The sequence below is a fragment of the Pseudorca crassidens genome, chromosome X, assembly GCF_039906515.1.
Source record: "Pseudorca crassidens isolate mPseCra1 chromosome X, mPseCra1.hap1, whole genome shotgun sequence".
NCBI lineage: Eukaryota > Metazoa > Chordata > Mammalia > Artiodactyla > Delphinidae > Pseudorca > Pseudorca crassidens.
Window position 1 is genome coordinate 30,722,441 of NC_090317.1, and position 20,315 is coordinate 30,742,755.

The 20,315-nt window shown below is 42.8% G+C and overlaps 1 protein-coding gene across 5 annotated transcripts in view; it reads right to left on the minus strand.

Annotated features, from left to right (window-relative positions):
* Nucleotides 1–20,315, minus strand: part of DOCK11 (dedicator of cytokinesis 11) — a 193,257-nt gene that overhangs the window by 83,314 nt on the left and 89,628 nt on the right. For 3 of the 5 annotated variants that reach the window (XM_067723765.1, XM_067723767.1, XM_067723762.1), the window contains exons 21-28: nucleotides 14,689–14,810; nucleotides 13,991–14,077; nucleotides 12,554–12,643; nucleotides 6,404–6,522; nucleotides 4,543–4,612; nucleotides 4,336–4,461; nucleotides 3,323–3,394; nucleotides 2,278–2,424 (exon numbers count right to left, since the gene is read on the minus strand). In XM_067723765.1, the coding sequence (XP_067579866.1) occupies nucleotides 2,278–2,424; nucleotides 3,323–3,394; nucleotides 4,336–4,461; nucleotides 4,543–4,612; nucleotides 6,404–6,522; nucleotides 12,554–12,643; nucleotides 13,991–14,077; nucleotides 14,689–14,810 (833 nt within the window). The remainder of the gene's footprint in view (nucleotides 1–2,277; nucleotides 2,425–3,322; nucleotides 3,395–4,335; nucleotides 4,462–4,542; nucleotides 4,613–6,403; nucleotides 6,523–12,553; nucleotides 12,644–13,990; nucleotides 14,078–14,688; nucleotides 14,811–20,315) is intronic. The other 2 variants (XM_067723766.1, XM_067723763.1) reach the window with 1 other exon arrangement.

Below are 20,315 nucleotides of genomic sequence, written 5' to 3' on the forward strand. Positions count from 1 at the left end.
CCCTTTAAACACTTTATACTAGCTTGTGTTTTCCTTATTATTTTCCTGTTTTCACCTAGAGAGGACAATAGGAACGATCCCTTTTTCTTATGTTCTCCATGGTACCTACAGTAACCCTGTGAAATAGAAGGAACTCAATATTTGATTAATCAGCCATTTGCATCTCACTTCTCATCTCTCCTTTCAACTTCCACTGCCTCATGACCTCTCACCTGGATTAATGAGGTAGGCTTATATTTATCTGTTCATCCAAAAACATTTTGAGGATCTGTGTTTGAAACAATGCATTACATTCTAGAGAAATACAAAGGTGAATAAGATATGGTCTTTAGTCTTGTCTAATGGTAAAGACAAATAAACAAACAAACAATTAAAATACAGCACAATAAAAAGTTATACAAGTATGTAAAGGACGGGTAAACAACAGAAGGGGTGATCAGCCCTGTGTGGGAAGGTTAGGAAAGAGTTGAGCCTAAAAGATGAATGGACTCTGCCAGGCAGACAAGGGGGAAAGACTGGTCTTCTAACTGGTTGCCTTGACTCTGGCTTTTTCCTCACCTCTTCCAAAATCTCTGGCATATAGACAGCTCCATGGCATATAGCTCCGAATCTAAATCCCTTAGCCTGACATTCAAGGCCTTTCATCATCTGGCATCAGATGGTCTTTCCAGCTCTACCTCCACACATCCTAAACTCTGCACAATGACTTTCTTGCTCTTCCCCGAACAATTCTTGAATGCATATATCTCATCTTTGCTCATGAATCCTCTACCTGAAACACCCTCAACCCTGTCTTGGGGAACTATTCTTCTAGTCTCTGTTCATACTACCTGGTCCTAATCCCTCCCTTTCTTGTTTTCCAATTGTATTTTGTTTGTATTTTCAGTACAGCAGTCATCACACTTGATCTTGTACATGTATTGGAATATAATTACAGAGATAGCCTCTCACATCTTTGGATTCTCACATAGAAGACAAATGTTTGTTGACTTGAATGAGGTAAATACTGCTATTAAATCGACTATGTTCTATTCTGTTTACACAGCAAACTTTAAGTTTAAACTCCATGGAAGAAACGGAGGTTTTATATTTCAAATAGTCTCATCTTTACTTTAAAAAGATATGTGGATGTTTGGTTTTTAATACACAAAAGGGCTCATGTAATAGTGTTAAAACTTTGTTTTAATTCTGGTAAACACAGGTCTTACATCAGAAAATCATGCTCTGGAGATCTGAAACCTAGTTGTGAATTTTTAATAAGAAAACAAGGGTATGTGAGATACTAAAACTGCTTGGGTGGATTACTGACTATGAGGTTCTTAAGATAAGGTTGAGACATGCTGAAAGGCTGTGAGAAGATGGGGAGTGGAGAGAAGTAAAAACTAAGTGCCTTACAAACCCATGCCCCTTCTCTGCAGCAAATCAAATATTATTATTACCCACTTTCTAGAACAATCGCATTCCAGCACTGCCCTTTACATACGGAGAATAACAAAATACAACAATGAGAAACGTGCTATCTTTCATAAATATAGGAGTTTCTGACATCTCTCAAAATAGTCTCACTGACCAAAATCAACCATTTTCATTTACATGTATTAGCAACAAGTAGATGGTGATTATATTAGCAATGTGTAGACTGTGCCTTTAGTTCAAGAGCTACAAACTCAGAGGCCAACAGGGTCAGAGAAGCTATTTAAATGTATAAAGAGCGTTGGGGTGGGCTTCCCTGGTGGCGCAGTGGTTGAGAGTCCGTCTGCCGATGCAGGGGACACGGGTTCGTGCCCCGGCCCGGGAAGATCCCACATGCCGCGGAGCGGCTGGGCCCGTGAGCCATGGCCGCTGAGCCTGCGCGTCCGGAGCCTGTGCTCCGCAACGGGAGAGGCCACAACAGTGAGAGGCCCGCGTACCGGGAAAAAAAAAAAAAAAAAAGAGTGTCGGGGTATATTAAGGAGTGGTGGGGTTTGTGGCAACCTAGAAAGTACATGCCCCACCTAAAGGCATTCAAATTAATATTTCTGAGAAACACCATGTAAAACCAGCAAGATGTGCCTTCTGGTTAAGCCACCTATGTGGGACCTCTGATTTAATTAATTAACCATTGCGGGTGGGGGATCAAACATGGCTGTTTAACTGAATTGATGGATTAATTCAGTCAAAAGTTTCTCCAGCAGCCTAGCTGAGTCTCTAGAAAGTAGGTAATTTTTTTTCTTTGGCTTTAAAGACCATATTGGTGAAGAATAATTCCTTACCATGTGCTGGCTGCCTTTAACTCACCTTCAGGAAGCTAGCCAAACTATAATTGACGTTTCTGGACTCGTCAGGAATCTCTGCATAGCGAATAGTCACGTGAGGAATTATTGCAAGAAGCAATGAATGTAAGACATGATGATATGCCTCAGAAAATCTCTGGCCTCTGGGAAGCTTAAATTAAATAGGCATAGAAAAAAGAGTTGCAAAAGATCTAAATCAATTGCTGTTTTTATTTTCAGACACATTCTGTATAAAAATGTGTTTTTAACTGGAGTTTTTCTCCCAACTTAAAAATGACATGGCTAGTTCAGTGTATACTTTAGATCATTATAGGAACTATCTGGACATCTAATACCATAACTGACTGAAATCATGAACAAGAGTAGGTCATTCTGACCCAGCTTTGGAATCACGTTCCTGAGATACAGACACATCCGTTTGTTCATTCCATGTTTTTCCTGACACACAAAGTATACATGTATCCATGCATCTCAATTTTAGTAAACCTGCTCTGTGAAGTTTCTGATAAAAATGCTAAGTATGAGGTGAATATTTTTTACTTCACAAATCTTAGCTTTCAAGTCCTATAGCTAAGAAAATTTCTTTGTACTTTCGAAAGAGTTCAAAAATATGACTAAATGTATACAGCACATGCCAGGAGCACATGTATTATTACATAAAGTGTTTTTAACTTTGTACATGCCTTCGACCTTTCTAAGAGAATGGTTCTTTCTTATTTGGTACTTGTTCTTCTTCCAAATGAATGTTCTGACATAGACATTTTAAAACCACAAGACAAAGGGAAAGCTTCAAAGATAATGCATTTAACATGGCAAATACCTCGCAGGAAACTATGTGGAAGAGTCTCTGACGATCAGACTTTGAAAACATATGAACTGTCAGATTTTTGCAATACATCCATTGTTTTTTTTGCTTGTTTTAAGCAAAATTGAAAAAGCTAAGGGCTAAGAGCCCTTAAAATATAAAAGAGGATTTGCATGTCACGGCTACCTGTGAATAAGATTAGCCTTCTTTGTCTATGTTAAATATTATTCTTGAGCCTACTTACCTTAATTTTATTCTCTTCCAACAAGTATGTGGCCATAGACTTTGCAATAATTTCAAAGAAAAACCATGAGTACTAAAATAAACAAATAAATACAAATCAATCTTTAATAGTTACCCAAATCCTTGAAGCTTAGCAGAGGTTGACGAATCACTATGGATTTTGTCTCTGAACTTTAGTAACATTTTAAAGTGATTGCAATTGTCTAAGTCCCACAGGATACCTTCAAATTGTGTTGGCAAAAAGGTAGTAGTGTACCTTAGGGCTGGCTGGTGATGTACAAAGGCTGTTTGGTGGGAATGTTTAACTCAGTGGGGAGGGGTGTTTTATCACTGACACTGCTTTGAGTTGCCTACATGTGGTGATAAGAGCAAACCAACTTTTAGTTTACTTTAGTATTGCTTTTAGATTCTCTATAGACAGTGAATTGTATTATGGCCTGCACCCAGTGGGGGACCCAACCCTGCCCTTGGTACAACACTGGGGCCAGCCCAAGTAGCAGAGGTGTTTGTGTAAGTGTAATTTGAAGGGTACAGAGAAGCCTCAAGCAGATACATCCTAAAATACCCAAAATTGAAATTCTACCATTATTAACAGGAATAGTAAAAACATGACAATAATAAGAGCCACCATTTGAGTGCCTACTATGTGCCAGAAACAACACGTTAAATGCTTTGCTTATATTTTAGAAGTGAGGAAGTGGAGGCTCAGGACTGCTAAGTAACAGGCTCCGGGTCACAGAACTATTATGCAGTGAATAGAGGATTCTAGCCCAGGTCTATCTCCTCCAAAATTCTTCGTATTACACATTCGACTGTGGGCAGGATGGGGTGGGAAGGGTGAAGGGAATGAAGGAGGTTCTGTGGAGAACTTGGGGGAAAAGGATGTGTAGGTAAAGTGGTGAGGAAAAGGAAAGTCACACGAGGAAACGATGAAAGACTAGAAGTGAAATGGGAGGGTATCAAACAAGCATATCTCTGGCTGCTTTTCTTGCCTGCCGTGTCCTGTGCCCTTACCTTTAGCAGTTTGTTTATTGCTAAAAAGTCTGCAGACTGTTTCAATACCGCTATCATCGTAGTAGCCAGAGTTTCATGTATCAGCTGGGCCTGAGGAGTACTGGGTTTTTCAGGTCGGAAGCTATACTACAATCAAAGAAAACGAGCTGTGAGACAAAATTCTCTCAGAAGACAAGCTGCTCAGAAAGAAAGCTTTACTCCACAAACCTTTATGAAGGATCTTAAATAATTATCCAAGCCTTCTTCATGGCACTTTGATACGATATGTAAGAGAACCCTGAAACAACATTCACAAAAGTCAGCATGTCAGGCTACAATTAACCACTACAGTTTGATTGTTCGATAAAACCATCATACTTAACCCTAAAAATACCTAATACTGCCTGAATAATTAAAGGTGAGGTGACCACATTAAATGTCATCTTAGTTTGGGTCTAACAGAGATTTCAGCATCTAACACGCTCAGGGTCTTGTAAAATATGTTTCCTGGTTCAAAAGACGGATATTCTATTTTGGCAACCCAGATATTTCATCTCCTTTCTAAACCACATTTGAAGTGTGGTCATAACTACCATATAGTGTAAAAAAAAAAAAAAACCACCTTCAGTAAGGTAAATATTGAAATCCACTCTAGTGAGAATAAAAGGAAAAGAATAGAAAAAAAATGTTAAGCATGACAACAGATTGGGGAAAAGGGAAGGGAGAGACAGAGCAGGTATAATGATATGAACTAAAATTGGAAGTAAACCTAAGATTCATAGAAAGTTTTAAAATTATGAGACCAGCAGTGGTTCTCCAACTTTAGCGTGCCTCAGAAACACCTGGAGGGTACAGTGCTCACCCCTCTCCCAGAGTTTCTGATTTTTTAGGTCTGGGGTGAAGTTCAATGATTAGCATTTTTAATAAGCTCCTAGGTGATATTGATGCTGCTGGTCTGGGAACCACATTTTCAGAACAACTGGGCGAGAATAATGCTTTTTAAATTTGCAACCAGACTATGCCCAGCAGCAGAGAAGAGCAAACAGTATGGAGGTGTGTGGCGCCTCAGCCCTGAGGCTCCAGACAGGCTCAACAGAAGTGGCAACAGCAGAAGCAGCAAAGCCAGAAAGAGCCAGCACTGAGCTCACAAGTTTTTGGAAAACTCCTGTTTTAATTTCAAAATTCAGGTGCATTTTGCATCCTACTCTACAATATATCCTTGTTTGTTTTCATATAAAAAGAACACTCCATTATTCTTTCGAGTACAATTTGATGGCCTAGGGCCACTCTGTCCAATGTGAGAGCCACTAGTCACAAGTGGCGATTAAATGAATTAAAATTAACTACGATTAACACTTCAGTTCCTGGGCTTCCCTGGTGGTGCAGTGGTTGAGAGTCCGCCTGCCGATGCAGGGGACGCGGGTTCGTGCCCCGGTCCGGGAGGATCCCACATGCCGCGGAGCGGCTGGGCCCTTGAGCCATGGCCGCTGGGCCTGCGCGTCCGGAGACTGTGCCCCGCACGGGAGAGGCCACAGCGGTGAGAGGCCCGCGTACCGCAAAGAAAAAAAACAAAAAAAACCTTCAGTTCCTCAGTTACACTAGCCACATTTCAAGTGCTCAACAGCTAAATGTGCCTAATGGCCACCATATTGGAAAGCACAGGTATAGAACATTTCCATGACTGGAGAAAGTTCTATTGGACAAGACTGGTCAAGGGCAATGGTTCTCAAACTCCCTTGCATTAGGGAATCATCAGGGAAACTTAAAAAAAAAAATACTGATGCTGAGTTCCACCTTCAGAGATTCTGGTTTAATTGGTATGAAGTATCGTCCGGGAACAGACATTTTTAAAAGCTTCTAACATGCAGCAGCTTTAGAACCTCTGGTTGAGGAAGTTTATCCTATGGTTTCTGGTATCATCTGTCCCTGGGGATATAAGTCCCCTGGTCTGAGAAGTATGAAACTAGAGAAAACTGATATTAGATTTCTGACTTTGGGGTTCTCATTTGGAAGATAAATTTATATTTCACATGAAGAAATGCAAAAGGAAACAAAAGTTGCTTCTTGGTATTACGACACTGAAACTCACATGGTGCAGTTGATAGGCACGTCATCTTCATGGGTCATATTTGTGAGGACTCGGAAGAGTTGCATAAGAATTACAGGCAGAAACTGTATCATGACTTGGATCTCCATGGCATGCAAACACTAAAATAAGTCATTATTAGTTATGAAAATAAACCAAAATATGATATAACTTGCAAAGGTGAAACAACAAAAAATTAAGTAATGAAAACTACATTCACTAGAATATAAGCTCACTTTAAACACGAGCTTCAGGGGATAGGGGACTTTGTCAGTTACTTTAGCCACATCTCTAGTTTGGCACTCAGATTCTGTTAGTTCATTTAATATTAAATGCTCTATTGAAGATAAGTATAACTGGGATCAACAGGTTTTGGAATAAAGACAACAGACTCTTGGTAAACCAACACTCAATCAGGGCGAGGAGCAGGCATGTTTGGAGGTAATGGAGACGGGCCTACCAGCCCCCAAGTTCGTGTGTTTTACAGGGGCAAGTGGGCCATTACTTTGTGGCGAGAAGTTACGTGGGATTCAATAAAGTGTGTTTCTATATATAATTGGCTTTACACTAGCACCATCCACAAGCTGAGGCAGTTCTGCCTTCTAACATCTCACAATACATTTCTTCAAAGTGCTAACACTCATCTCTACTGATTAGTATCTTGACATCAAAAAGAAGAAATATGTCCGTGTATACATAGAAATGATACAAGCAGCTAAATATGTAAAATGTCTTCCTTCTTACTTCCCTTCTCTCCGCATTCATTTATTCACTCATTCATTCACTCACTCATTTAGTCAGCTGGCCAACCAAAAAAACCTCACTGAGCACCTTCTACACCAATTCAATATTTAGTGCCCTGGGAAATATAGACACAGGTAAAACAAGTCTCTGTACTAAGGAACTCAGCATTTACCTTTCATAGCTTCCCTTACTCTTGCTCTATGTTGCCATTCTTACTCTCAGCATCCCTTTTCAGGCTTTTCTCATCTATATTTGAATCATCTCAACAGTGACCTCTGAGATTTCCGGGCAGCCTCTCTTCAATCGGATGCAATAAGGCAAGAAACTGAGCTCAGGGAACCCATGGTCTATCCTTCAGGTTTTCCCTTCCTTTTGCCCTCTCTCTTCTATCCTTACAGCCATCGCCCTTTTTCAGAACTCTAACCTATAACCAAAATAGTCTAATAATTTTCTAGTAGGTCTCTGTACACTTTCTCCTCACTCCCAATATGTCTCTCATTTCCAAAACTTAATCCTCCTCAAATAGGGGTTACATCAGGCCACCTTGTGCCACCAACAAGAATCTTTTGATGCTTCTCCATGACCTAGGGCAGTGGTTCTCAACCAGAGACCATGTGCCACAACCCAACCCCAACGTCCAGAGACGTTTTGAGCTGTCACAATTGGCGGTGTGTGTGTGTGTGTGTGTGTGTGTGTGTGTGTGTGCGCGTGTGCGCGCGCTACTGACATCTAGTGGATAGGCCAGAGATGCTTCTAAACACCCTCCAGTGAACAGGCCAGCCCTTTACAACAAAGACTTATCCTGCCCCAAATGTCAATAGTGCCAAGTTTGAGAAACTCTGACCCAGGTATTAAGTCTAAGTTACTTAAGCCCCAGCTTACACTCTTAACCTTACCACTCAGCATTCTTCACGAGGCCACACTGGTGTCTCGACTGCTCCTTGAATATATCAATGCACTGCTACCTTTGCTCACACTTTGCAGCCAAATCCTCGCCACCCTTCCCAGTCAAGTTCAAACCCCCAGTTCAGTGAAGCCATTCATTCACTCATTCAACAAAGGCACACTGAATGAACTTTCAATTGCCAAGCACACCAAAAAAACATGGCTCCTACCATCAAGAAGTTCACAGACTGTGTGGGGAAAACACATGGAACTAAATCACTGCGATACAAACACTAAACAGTACAACAGCGGTATATACAAGGCGTACAGAGGAAGAAGCAGCCGAGTCGGCCAGTGAGGAGGGAATGTCGTATGAGGCTTCAGAAAGGAGGAAGGTTCAAGGACCGTAAGTAGGATCACATCAAGTAGAAAAGAGAGACGGACCTTCCATGCAGAAGTCATCTCCCTGCACCAGTACTGTTCCTCTGGAATTTATTCTCCACACAGCAGCCAGAGGGTTCTTTTGGAAAGGCAAATTCCACAATGTCATTTCCCTCTGTTACAAACAAAACCAACCACCACGAACAAAAAGTTGTGAAGGGCTCCCCGTCCTACATGTATCCTGCCTATCACTCCCCACTCATCTGAGGCCATCCTCCTGCTTTGCTGCTCAATGTGCTCTAGCTACGTTGTCTTTGCTTTTCTTCTTTCCACACATCCCACTGCAAAGTGTTTACACCTGCTGCAATATTCTGTCATCCTTTTACACAGCTTTATCACCTATGGCTGTCTTCCTCCCATCAGCTTCTTTTCAGCTTGAAATGGTGTCATCTCCTAGACAGGCCTTCCCTGACAAGTCCATCTTGACTGCACTCCTGGTCATGCTAGAGCCCATTAACCTGTTCTATTTTCTTCACAGCACTCATCCCTATGTAATGTGACTTACTTATTTATAATCTCTCTACCCCAACTAGAGGAGGTATGTTGTCTAACTCGTTCCCATTACAGTCCCAGCATTCAGTACAATATGTGACCCATGGTAGGTGCTCAATAAATATTTGAGGGATGACTGAATAAATGAATAAAATAAGGAACCAAAGGGATAAAGATGGGAACCCTCTAGTCTCAGTGGTTCCTCGGTTTTGTGACCTCTTAGCATTTACACCCTGTATCACGCATTTGACGTTTAACTACATATTGCTTTGGACTATCACTTGTACTACTGACTTATATTGTCATTTGACTTAAGTGGATCCTGTCTCTCTGACTGGTTGTAAGATCCCTACAGACAATGAGCCTAAGTTATTCTTCTCTGCAAGCACCACAGCATCTAGGAAAATACTGAACACATAATAAGGCCTCAACATGTAGATGGTTAAATGAAGTGATGAAACACTGTCATTTACAAGGACAACAGGTAGCAAGGTTTGATAGAAAGAAAACAGGACTAGGAGTCAAGAGACAGGCTTGGCTCAGCTCTGCTAGTAATCAGAATGACCACAGGCAAATCACTCTCCTCGGGCCTCAGTTTTCTCATCTGTAAAACAAAATCGCTGAAGATCCCTTTCAGCGCTAACACTCCATACAGGAGCTCTTTCTATAATCACATGGCATTTCATTCACTGCCACTAGAGGGCAAGCATAGGTCACATAAATATCAGAAATTCCACACCCTTAAAAACGCAAATATGAGTACTTTCTTTTTCCTCCATTCTAAGAATACCAGTATAGGAAAATAGTGTTCTGTTCAATTCTGTTAAAACTTTTACAAAGCTTCCCCACTGGAAGAAAAAGCCAATGATCTCAACAGACAATGCACTCATACGTAGAGCGGGAGTTCGAGACATTCCCCAAGAAAAGGATTTGAAGTTAGATGACTACTATACTTCTTAATGATAATTAAGAATCGTAGCCACCATGTATCGGCTACCTCCCTGACTCTACCCTTCCAACAATATATTTTCGGTATGGTAGGCAGAATGGTACTTTAAAACCAAAGTCACATCATATTAGGAGGCCTGACCTGACCAGCAACCCAGCCACCTTTCCAATGTGAGGGCCTATCATTCTGTGTGCCAGACACACTGGAACTCCGGCTGTTCCTTGAGCACACCAAGCAAGCTCCTCAGGGCCTCTGCCCTTGCTATTCCCAGCTCTCCCCCAGAATTCCACATAGCTGGCACCCTCCTTTCCTTTAGGTCTCTGTCAAACATCACTCTACTGGAGAGCTCTTCTCTGACACTTTATCTAAAAGAGGGACTCCTTATCACTCCTACTCTCCTGCACTATGTTTTGGTTTTCTTTATAGCACTTATTACCACCTGACATGACATACACAGTCGGCCCTCCGTATCCACACGTTCCGCATCTGTGGATACGGAGAGCTGACTGCAAGGAACTTGAGCATCTTTGGACTTTGGTATCTATGGAGGGTCCTGGAACCAATCCCCCGAGGATACAGAGGGACCACTGTGTGTGTGTGTGTGTGTGTGTGTGTGTGTGTGCGCGCGCGCGCGCGTATGCATTTATGTGTTTATTGTCCATCTGTCTCCACAACAAAGTAAGCTCCTTGAAAACAGGGATATTGTTTGTTTTTTTCATTTATCCTCCCAATGTTTAGAATGAAGCCTGGCCCGTAGGATGCACTCAAGAAAAAAGTGTGGAATGAATGAATACTATAGAGCAGATGCCTTATCTCACTGCGGCCTGTAACCACCCTACAAGTGGGTAGTTCTGTTTTGTTTTTTAACATCTTTATTGGAGCATAATTGCTTTACAATGGTGTGTTAAGTTTCTGCTGTATAACAAAGGGAATCAGCTATACATATACATCTATCCCCATATCTCCTCCCTCTTGCGTCTCCCTCCCACCCTCCCTATCCCACCCCTCTAGGTGGTCACAAAGCACCGAGCTGATCTACCTTTGCTATGCGGCTGCTTCCCACTAGCTAGCTATTTTACATTTGGTAGTGTATATATGTCCATGCCACTCTCTCACTTCGTCCCAGCTTACCCTTCCCCCTCCCCGTGTCCTCAGGTCCATTCTCTAGTAGGTCTGCGTCTTTATTCCCGTCTTGCCCCTAGGTTCTTCATGACCATTTTTTCTTTTTCTTTTTTTTAGATTCCATAAATATGTCTTAGCATACGGTATTTGTTTTTCTCTTTCTGACTTATTTCACTCTGTATGACAGTCTCTAGGTCCATCCACCTCACTACAAATAACACAATTTCGTTTCTTTTATGGCTGAGTAATATTCCACTGTATATATGTGCCACATCTTCTTTATCCATTCATCTGTCGATGGACACTTAGGTTGCTTCCATGTCCTGGCTATTGTAAATAGAGCTGCAATGAACATTGTGGTCCATGACTCTTTTTGAATTATGGTTTTCTCAGGGCATATGCCCAGTAGTGGGACTGCTGGGTTGTATGGTAGTTCTATTTTTAGTTGTTTAAGGAACCTCCATACTGTTCTCCATAGTGGCTGTATCAATTCACATTCCCACCAACAGTGCAAGAGGGTTCCCTTTTCTCCACATCCTCTCCAGCATTTATTGTTTGTAGAGTTTTTGATGATGGCCATTCTGACTGGTGTGAGGTGATACCTCATTGTAGTTTTGATTTCCATTTCTCTCATGACTGCAAGTAGGTTTTTATCTTTATGTGAGAGAAGTAGAAACAAAGGCTTGGAGAAGTTAAGTAAGTTGGTCAAGGTCAATCACAGAGCTAATAAGTGACAGACCTGGGACACAAATTCAGTTTGTGATTCCAGAACCCATATGTGTATTACCTCATGTCATAGTACCTCTCTGAAAGAAATGAACCTTTTCATTTCCTGAGAATATCATTCACTATTAACATATGCCTAAAGGGAAATCCTGTAGAGGCTTCATTTAAAATAAAAATGCCTCAGACTGGCCATGGCTGATCTACTGAAAAGAAAAGTCACTGTTAGCTGGGTTCCATGACGTGTGCCCTGTCCCACCCCATTAGGGAATAAATGGAGTCTTGGATTCTCAATACATTTGATAAAATATGGCGTTACTTATGACTCCCTCCTATGCAACATGCAGAAACTAGGTTCTCTTTTTTTAGCTGACCCTTCTGATAATCTTTCACCGATGAACACAGGAATCATTTCACATTTCATTCCAAGCAAAAGTGACTCCATTTCTCCTGGCCCTTTCCCCCAAGCTTTCTCCACCTTTACCTGGCCATCGGCAAGATGAGAAAAGGCCCGGAAAAATCAATTTATGGAACTGAAATAAACATTTTCATGAGATTTTCAAAAATACGTCAACGAATTCTGGCTAAAACATTTTCTTCCTAATGTAGCAATTCTGCGGTCTGCTTCTAAACAGCCCCTTGATGGAAAAGCACATAATAGAAAGTGTTCTCTTGAGGATACACGGCCAAAGGTATTTTTAAAGGGTTCGTTTGATTTTTTTTCCCCCACGTCAAAAAATGTGGCAACCGAATGACATGAAAAACAAACCTTTCACAGAAAGCTACTGTTCATTTACCTTTAAATATTTAATGAGCTCCCCTGGAACTTCTTTTGAGCCTGACTGAATCAGCTGGCAATGATGGAAGAATTTGTGCACATGTAGATCCTGAAAAAGAGATGGACACAGCCATGTGAAATTTGATTCATTTCTTTTTATTTTTTAACATCTTTATTGGAGTATAATTGCTCTACAATGGTGTGTTAGTTTCTGCTGTACAACAAAGTGAATCAGCTGTACGTATACATACATCCCCATATCTCCTCCCTCTTGCGTCTCCCTCCCTCCCACCTGCAAAGCACAGGCTCCGCCCCCGCACCACACCCCACCACCCCGGAACCTTGGAAACCTGTTTCCCTGGGTCTTCTAATGGCCAGACTCAGCACCTGCAGCTACCAACATGCATGTTCCTAAATGAGTCCCACAGTCCTCTCGGCCATCACACAAAGCCACAAAACCAGGCACATTCAGCATGTACCTAAGCACACCGGGTAGGTCACCATTTATGCCCAAGTAGTCACACATTTGTTTAATCTCTTTTTTGGCTCGTGTAGCCTCCGAAGCTGGGCTGCTTCTATATTTTAATGAAACGAGCAGGAAGAGAGGTCTGAATTGACAGGTGAAGAAAACGTAGCAGCAGGGAGTCACCAGAACAAGTCCCAGGCATTCAGTGCCCAATGTACCCTGGCCCTGCACCGGTCAGCGTCCAGCTGTCCCATATGGAATCTACAGATATTAAATTTGTGGACGGCATGGACTGTATCAGGAACCAGAATCATGAAATTCGGATTTTGACCTGCTTCCTCTAATTATTACCTGTGTGACCTCGGGTAAATCATCTAACCCGAGCGAGCCTCGGTTTCTTTTCCTCTAAAATGATGAAGTGGGCAGGGGGAATTGAGAGGGACCTTGTAGGCCACACCAAAGAGCGTGGACTTCACCTTCTCCATCCGTGATTTTTCAAACTGTGCTTGAGGCATCTCACAGATACTTGATCCTAATTTCATGGATGCCGAGGCTAAGAGCAAACTGTAGTAGCCAGCCATGATCCACTGACTGCAAATTTCTGTGTTCAACTCTAGTCTAACCATGAGAGAAATGTCAGACAAATCCCAACAGAGGGGCATCCTACAAAATACCAGTAGTCCTGAAAACTGACAAGGTGACCAAAAACAATGAAAGTCTCGGAACTTGTCACCGCCAAGAAGAGCCTAAGGAGATATGACAACTAAATGTAACACGCTATACTGGATAGAATCCTGAAACAGAAAAGGGGCATTAATAGGTAAAAGGATTTGGTAATTTGAGAAGAATTTTTAACTTTGAGCCATTATTAAGAATGATGTTATTACAAATGAGAAAGTCTTCTAAGGCTGCAGAATCGAATACAGTCTATTTTAATCCAGAAATATAGTCAAGTATTAAAATTGACAAAATTCAGGTGATGCAACTTACTTGAGTATAAATGGTAGACTCCAAGTGACTTTTAATCTTCAACAAAGGCTTTGCACCATCTACCCACTTAATATCCACATTAGACTGCTGTGAAGAGAAAATACACACGAGTTTCTGTACCACAGCAATGGATAGATGAGCAACATATAACGCCCTTATGCATTTCAACATTTTCTTTCAGAAACAGATGTGTTCATTTTGCACATAGGGAATTATTGGAGAAAATAACATGCCTTTAGAATAAATGTATCCTAAACCATTTTGAATTTCCAATCCTTTGCAGGCTGATACTTTTCCAAATGACAATAAAAATTACTAAATAAATGAATTCTTTTCATGACGCACAAAATCGAAGTCCCATTTTAAAAATCGTTATCAGAATCAACAGACGTGAGGTTACTTTGTCAACCTATTATACAAGCTTCTCAACACTCATTTTCTATACTTATCTTCGTCGTGGACCAGCACCGGCCCTCAAACCACACTCTGAGTAGCCATCAACCAGACCAAACTATCGACTATGCCAACGGTATTCTACTTTTTAAACATTTCATCATATACGTATAACTGAATCACTTTGCTGGACAGCAGAAATTAACACGATGCTGTAAATCAACTGTACTTCAATACAGTTTTTTAAAAAGAGGGGGAAAAACAGTGCATCATGATTACTTCAACAAATACAGATATTTTCCTACCCTTCTTGATTCGGCATCATTCAGGTTCAAGTAACCTGGGGGAAGATTAGCGGAAACTGGCAGCTGCTGCTCAAACGTGATGATTCTACCATCCTTCAGCAAAGGTACCCAGGCAAAGCCAACTGCCAAGACAATAAACAACCATGAGAAACGAAATCGCAAATGCACTTAGCTACACCAATGTCTGCTCACTGGGGAGCAGGGCAGGTCTGTATGTGGGAGTCCAGGTGTTGGGCATCCGAGTACTGGGGAAGGAACAATGAGTTTGTATCGCTTCCTAATCCTAGCCTGACCACTAACAGGTTATTCATGCTACCTCCTTGACTATAATGATGGAAACAACAACACACAGCTCTTCTATCAGAGTGATTGAGAGACCAAAGTGAGCTAATACACCAAAACACTTGAAAACTTTTAAAGTGCATCAATTTCATCATCTTGGCACAGTGGGGGAGAATTTTTGGTAGACTTATGTTTTAAACGATTCAGGTGTCTCTCGTCCATCCTTACAGAGTCTCATATCTGAGACAACAATCACCATTGTTGCTTCCAGCAACCCTAGGGCAAGCAAGGGACTGCAGAAAATTAAGGTCACAAGTCAACGTTACGTTCCATACTTATACAAGGCAGTATCTATCTGGGCAGTTTTCCTGATTACAGAAGGAAGAGCGGTAGTAGGAGAATGCAGCCAGGGCACAGTGCTTACAACTGCAATCCACTGAGAGATTTTCCTCCCAGTCTCTACATTTCTTAACAGTTCTACCCCAAAGAGCCTCTTGGCTTCCTATTAGAAAACTCATCATGTTGTAGCTAAAAAAGCCAGAGCCATCTGTGTTGCTCAAGTCAAGCGATGTCAGTATTTCCATTATAGAGATTACTCTGGGCTTCAAGTGTTTATATAACTCAGCTATAAAAAAGCTTGCTCTGGACTGAGCTCTGGCATATGAGAGAGGGTGTTGGCTGGAGAGTACTTTTGAAAGCCATTGCTTTCTGATGTTTTGAAATACTTTGCGTGAGTGCGTGTGTGTGTGTGTGTGTGTGCACGCGTGCGTGTGTTTACACTGTGAGCACAGAAGTCAACACAAATCTGGTTAGAATGTTTTCATTCGCGTGTTTAATTTGGCAAATGCTTTAATTCTTAAAGAGATTAATATGTTGCTTTCTCTAAGCAGACTGAAAGGCTTTCTCAGATGCTGAAACATGCCTGAAGGGCATCTGACTAGTACAACTTCAGAAATGCTCTACCCAGAGATCTTCTTTTAGAAAAAGCAGAGGAAAGTAACATGAGCAGAAAAACCATGCAAAAGGACTCTGTCAAAGTAGTTAAACTGAAAATTAGACACATGACAAAAGGTTTCCAGTCCAGAAAGTAGGAAAAGGAAAATATAGTTCTTCTTCTTAGGCAACATTTTTTTTTCCCTTATAGAAATTCTTACTGAGATATAATAAAGATGCCATACAATTCATCTACTGAATATTTAAAGTATATAACTCAATGGTTCTTAGTATATTCACAGAGCTGTGCATCTATTGCCACTATCTAATTCCAGAACTTTTTCATCACCCCAAAAAGGAACTCCATAACCCCTTAGAAGTCACACCCTACTTTCCCTTCTTCCAGTCCCGGCCAACCACTGATCTCCTTTCTGTCTCTGTGGAATTGCTTAGGCAACATTTTGCACTGTGAATCAATCAGGGCGTGGCCAAGGGTGTCTTGCAGTCAAAACTCATCTAGCACACTTGGAAGCTATCAAGGTACAATGTCAAGCACAAGCCATCTGGCTCAAAGATGTGAAGCCACTTAAAGGATGGACAGTTAAAAGTGATGAGTGGTGGGGAGGGAGGGATAAATTAGGAGTTTGGGATTAACAGATACACACTACTCTACATAAAATAAACAACTAGGACCTACTGTATAGCACAGGGAGCTAACTATATTCAATATCTTGTAATAACCTATAATGGAAAAGAATCTGAAAAAGAATATATATATATATATATATATATATATATAGGTGTATATACTGAATCACTTTGCTATACACCTGAAACATTGTAAATCAACTATACTTCAAATAATTTTTTAATATACTTTTTAAAAAAGTGATGAGTGGCACATAGAACCACCATCTCACACTCCACTAAGCAACTTGCCCAATCTGTCTAGGATTTGGATAAGGAAATAGTCATTTGTTGCTCAGGAGGTGCACTGTTATAGGTTCTTATCATTCTGCCAGATTTCTTCTCAAACTGCAAGGTCCCTACCCTGAATGAACTGCAATTTCTATGGGGATCTAGAAGAGGACCACCCTATCCACAAAGGGAACTTCCTAATATTCAGTCCTGCTGTGGGCCGGGCATCACTCAGATGTCTCACTAGCACCTCAAACTCAACATCAGTCAAAACCTACCATCCCTACCCACAATTCTGCTACCTGGCAATACCTTCTTTCCAGTTTCGAAACTTTAGTGCTAACTTTGAATTACCTCTCTAGTGGCCAATCACTTGCCAGGTTCAGTATATTCCTCTGCAATTCTCTTTTCCTCCACCCCACCCCCCCCCCATGTTACAGCCATAGTGCGGCCCCCTTTCTCTCCTGGACTTCAGAAATAGCCCCCTAACTGGTGTTTCCTCCTTCCTTCCTTCTTCCTGCTCCAACTCACCTCACCCATTATATTGCTGCCTGATTAGATTTCCTGCAAAACAGCTCTTACTGGTGTTTACAACCCTCCAGTATTTCCTTATTGGTAACAGAATAAAATCAAACCCACAACTTGGCATTCAGGGCTTTCCACCATCTGATGCTTCCTTTCCAACCTGGCGTCCTATGATTCCCTCCCCAGTACCCTGTGCTTTGATCCTATTGAATTACTTGTGGTTCCCTGTCCAGACCCCTCAATACTCTGCCTCTGTACCAGCTGTTCCTTCATCCTGGAATCCTCTACCTTCCTACCATCACTGCATTATCAAACTCTACCCTGCCCTTTAAGGCCTCACCCAAACACCATGTCCTCCTGGAACCCTTACCTAATTCCCAGCCACTTGGCTCTCCACCAGCTGAAGTAATAACTCGCTCTTCTCTGACATCACACAGCGCCATTTTCTAGGTAACTACTACTTTCTGTCTTGTGTTATAAATGTCTACATAGGTCTCATTTCCCCTACTAGATCATGTGCTCACTGAAGATGAGATCTATGCTTGGTTCTCCACTGTATTCTCCATAGTACCTCCTATAATATCTTGTACATAATACATACGCAGACATATTTGCTGAGTGAATGAACAAACGAACAAATTTAAGATTGGTCCAGGGACTTCCCTGGTGGTGCAATGGTTAAGAATCCGCCTGCCAGTGCAGGGGACATGGGTTCGCTCCCTGGTCCGGGAAGATCCCACATGCCGCGGAGCAACTAAGCCCGTGTGCCACAGCTACTGAGCCTGGGCTCTAGAGCCCGTGCTACGCAACAAGAGAAGCCACCGCAGTGAGAAGCCCGTGCACCGCAACAGAGTAGCCCCCACTCGCCGCAACTAGACGAAGCCTGCAGGCAACGAAGACCCAATGCAGCCAAAAATAAATAATAGGAGCTTCAAGATGGCGGAAGAGTAAGACGTGGAGATCACCTTCCTCCCCACAAATACATAATACATCTACATGTGCAACAACGCCTACAGAAAACCTACTGAACGCTGGCAGAAGACCTCAAACCTCCTAAAAGGCAAGAAACTCGCCATGTACCTGGGTAGGGCAAAAGAAAAAACAAAGACGAAAGAATAGGGACGGGACCTGCAACAGGGGGAGGGAGCTGTGAAGGAGGAAAGGTTTCCACACACTAGGAAGCTCCTTCGCTGGCGGAGACTGCAGGTGGTGGAGGTGGGGAGCTTGGGAGCCGCGGAGGAGAGCGCAGCAACAGGGGTGCGGAGGGAAAAGCGGAGAGATTCCCGCACAGAGGTCGGTAGAGACCTGCACTCACCAGCCCGAGAGGCTTGTCTGCTCACGTGCCCGCGTGGGCGGGGGCTGGGAGCTGAGGCTCGGGCTTCCGGCGGAGCGCCGGGAGAGGACTGGGGTTGGCGGAGTGAACACAGCCTGAGGGGCGGTAGTGCGCCACGGGTGGCCGGGAGGGAGTCCGGGAAAAGGTCTGGAGCTGCCGAAGAGGCAAGAGACTTTTTCTTGCCTCTTTGTTTCCTGCTGCGTGAGGAGAGGAGATTGAGAGCGCCGCTTAAAGTAGCTCCAGAGACAGGGGCGAGCCGCAGCTCTCAGCGAGGACCCCAGAGCCGGGCATGAGATGCTAAGGCTGCTACTGCAGCCACCACGAAGCCCGTGTACAAGCACAGGTCACTCTCCCCACCTCCCCTCCCGGGAGCTTCTGCAGCCCGCCACTGCCAGGGTCCCGGGATCCAGGGACAACTTCCCCGGCAGAACGCACGGCGCGCCTGAGGCTGGTGCAACGTCACGCCGGCCTCTGCCGCCGCAGGCTCCCCCCTCCACCCCCACCCCTCGCACTCTGTGCCCCTCCCTCCCCCCGGCCTCAGTGAACCAGAGCCCCTGAATCAGCGGCTCCTTTAACCCCGTCCTGTCTGGGCGGGAACAGACGCCTCAGGCGACCTACACGCAGAGGCGGGGCCAAATCCAAAGCTGAACCCCCGGCAGCTGTGCGAACAAAGAAGACAAAGGGAAATCTCTCCCAGCAGCCTCAGAAGCAGTGGATTAAAGCTCCACAATCACTTGATGCACCCTGCATCTGTGGAATACCTGAATAGACAAGGAATCATCCCAAATTGAGGAGGCGGGCTTTGGGAGCAATGATATATATATTTTTTTCTCTTTTCGTGACTGTGTATGTGTATGATTCTGTGTGTGATTTTGTCTGTATAGCTTTGCTCTTACCATTTGTCCTAGGGTTCTGTCTCTTTTTTTTGTTTTTTTTTAGTATAGTTTTTATCGCTTGCTATCATTGGTGGATTTGTTTTTTGGCTTGGTAACTCTCTTCTTTCTTTTTTTTATTACTTTTTAAAAATTATTTTTTATTTAAAAACTTTTATTTTATCTTCTGCTTGCTTTCTTTCTTTTTTTTCTGCCTTTTACTCTGAGCTGTGTGGATGACAGGCTCTTGGTGCTCCAGCCAGGTGTCAGGTCTGTGCCTCTGAGGTGGGAGAGCCAAGTTCAGGACATTGGTCCACAAGAGACCTCCCAGCTCCACATAATATCAAACGGCGAAAACTAACACACCATTGTAAAGCAATTATATACCCCAATAAAGATGTTAAAAAAAAATCAAACAGCGAAAATCTCCCAGAGATCTCCATCTCAACACCAGCACCCAGCTCCACTCAATGACCAGCAAGCTACAGTGCTGGACACCCTATGCCAAACAACTAGAAAGACAGGAACACAACCCCATCCATTAGCACAGAGGCTGCCTAAAATTATAATAAGGCCACAGACACCCCAAAACACACCACCAGACGTGGACCTGCCCACGAAAAGACAAGATCCAGCCTCATCCACCAGAACACAGGCACTAGTCCCCTCCACCAGGAAGCCCACACAACCCACTGAACCAACCTTAGCCACTGGGGACAGACACCAAAAACAACGGGAACTATGAACCTGCAGCCTGCAAAAAG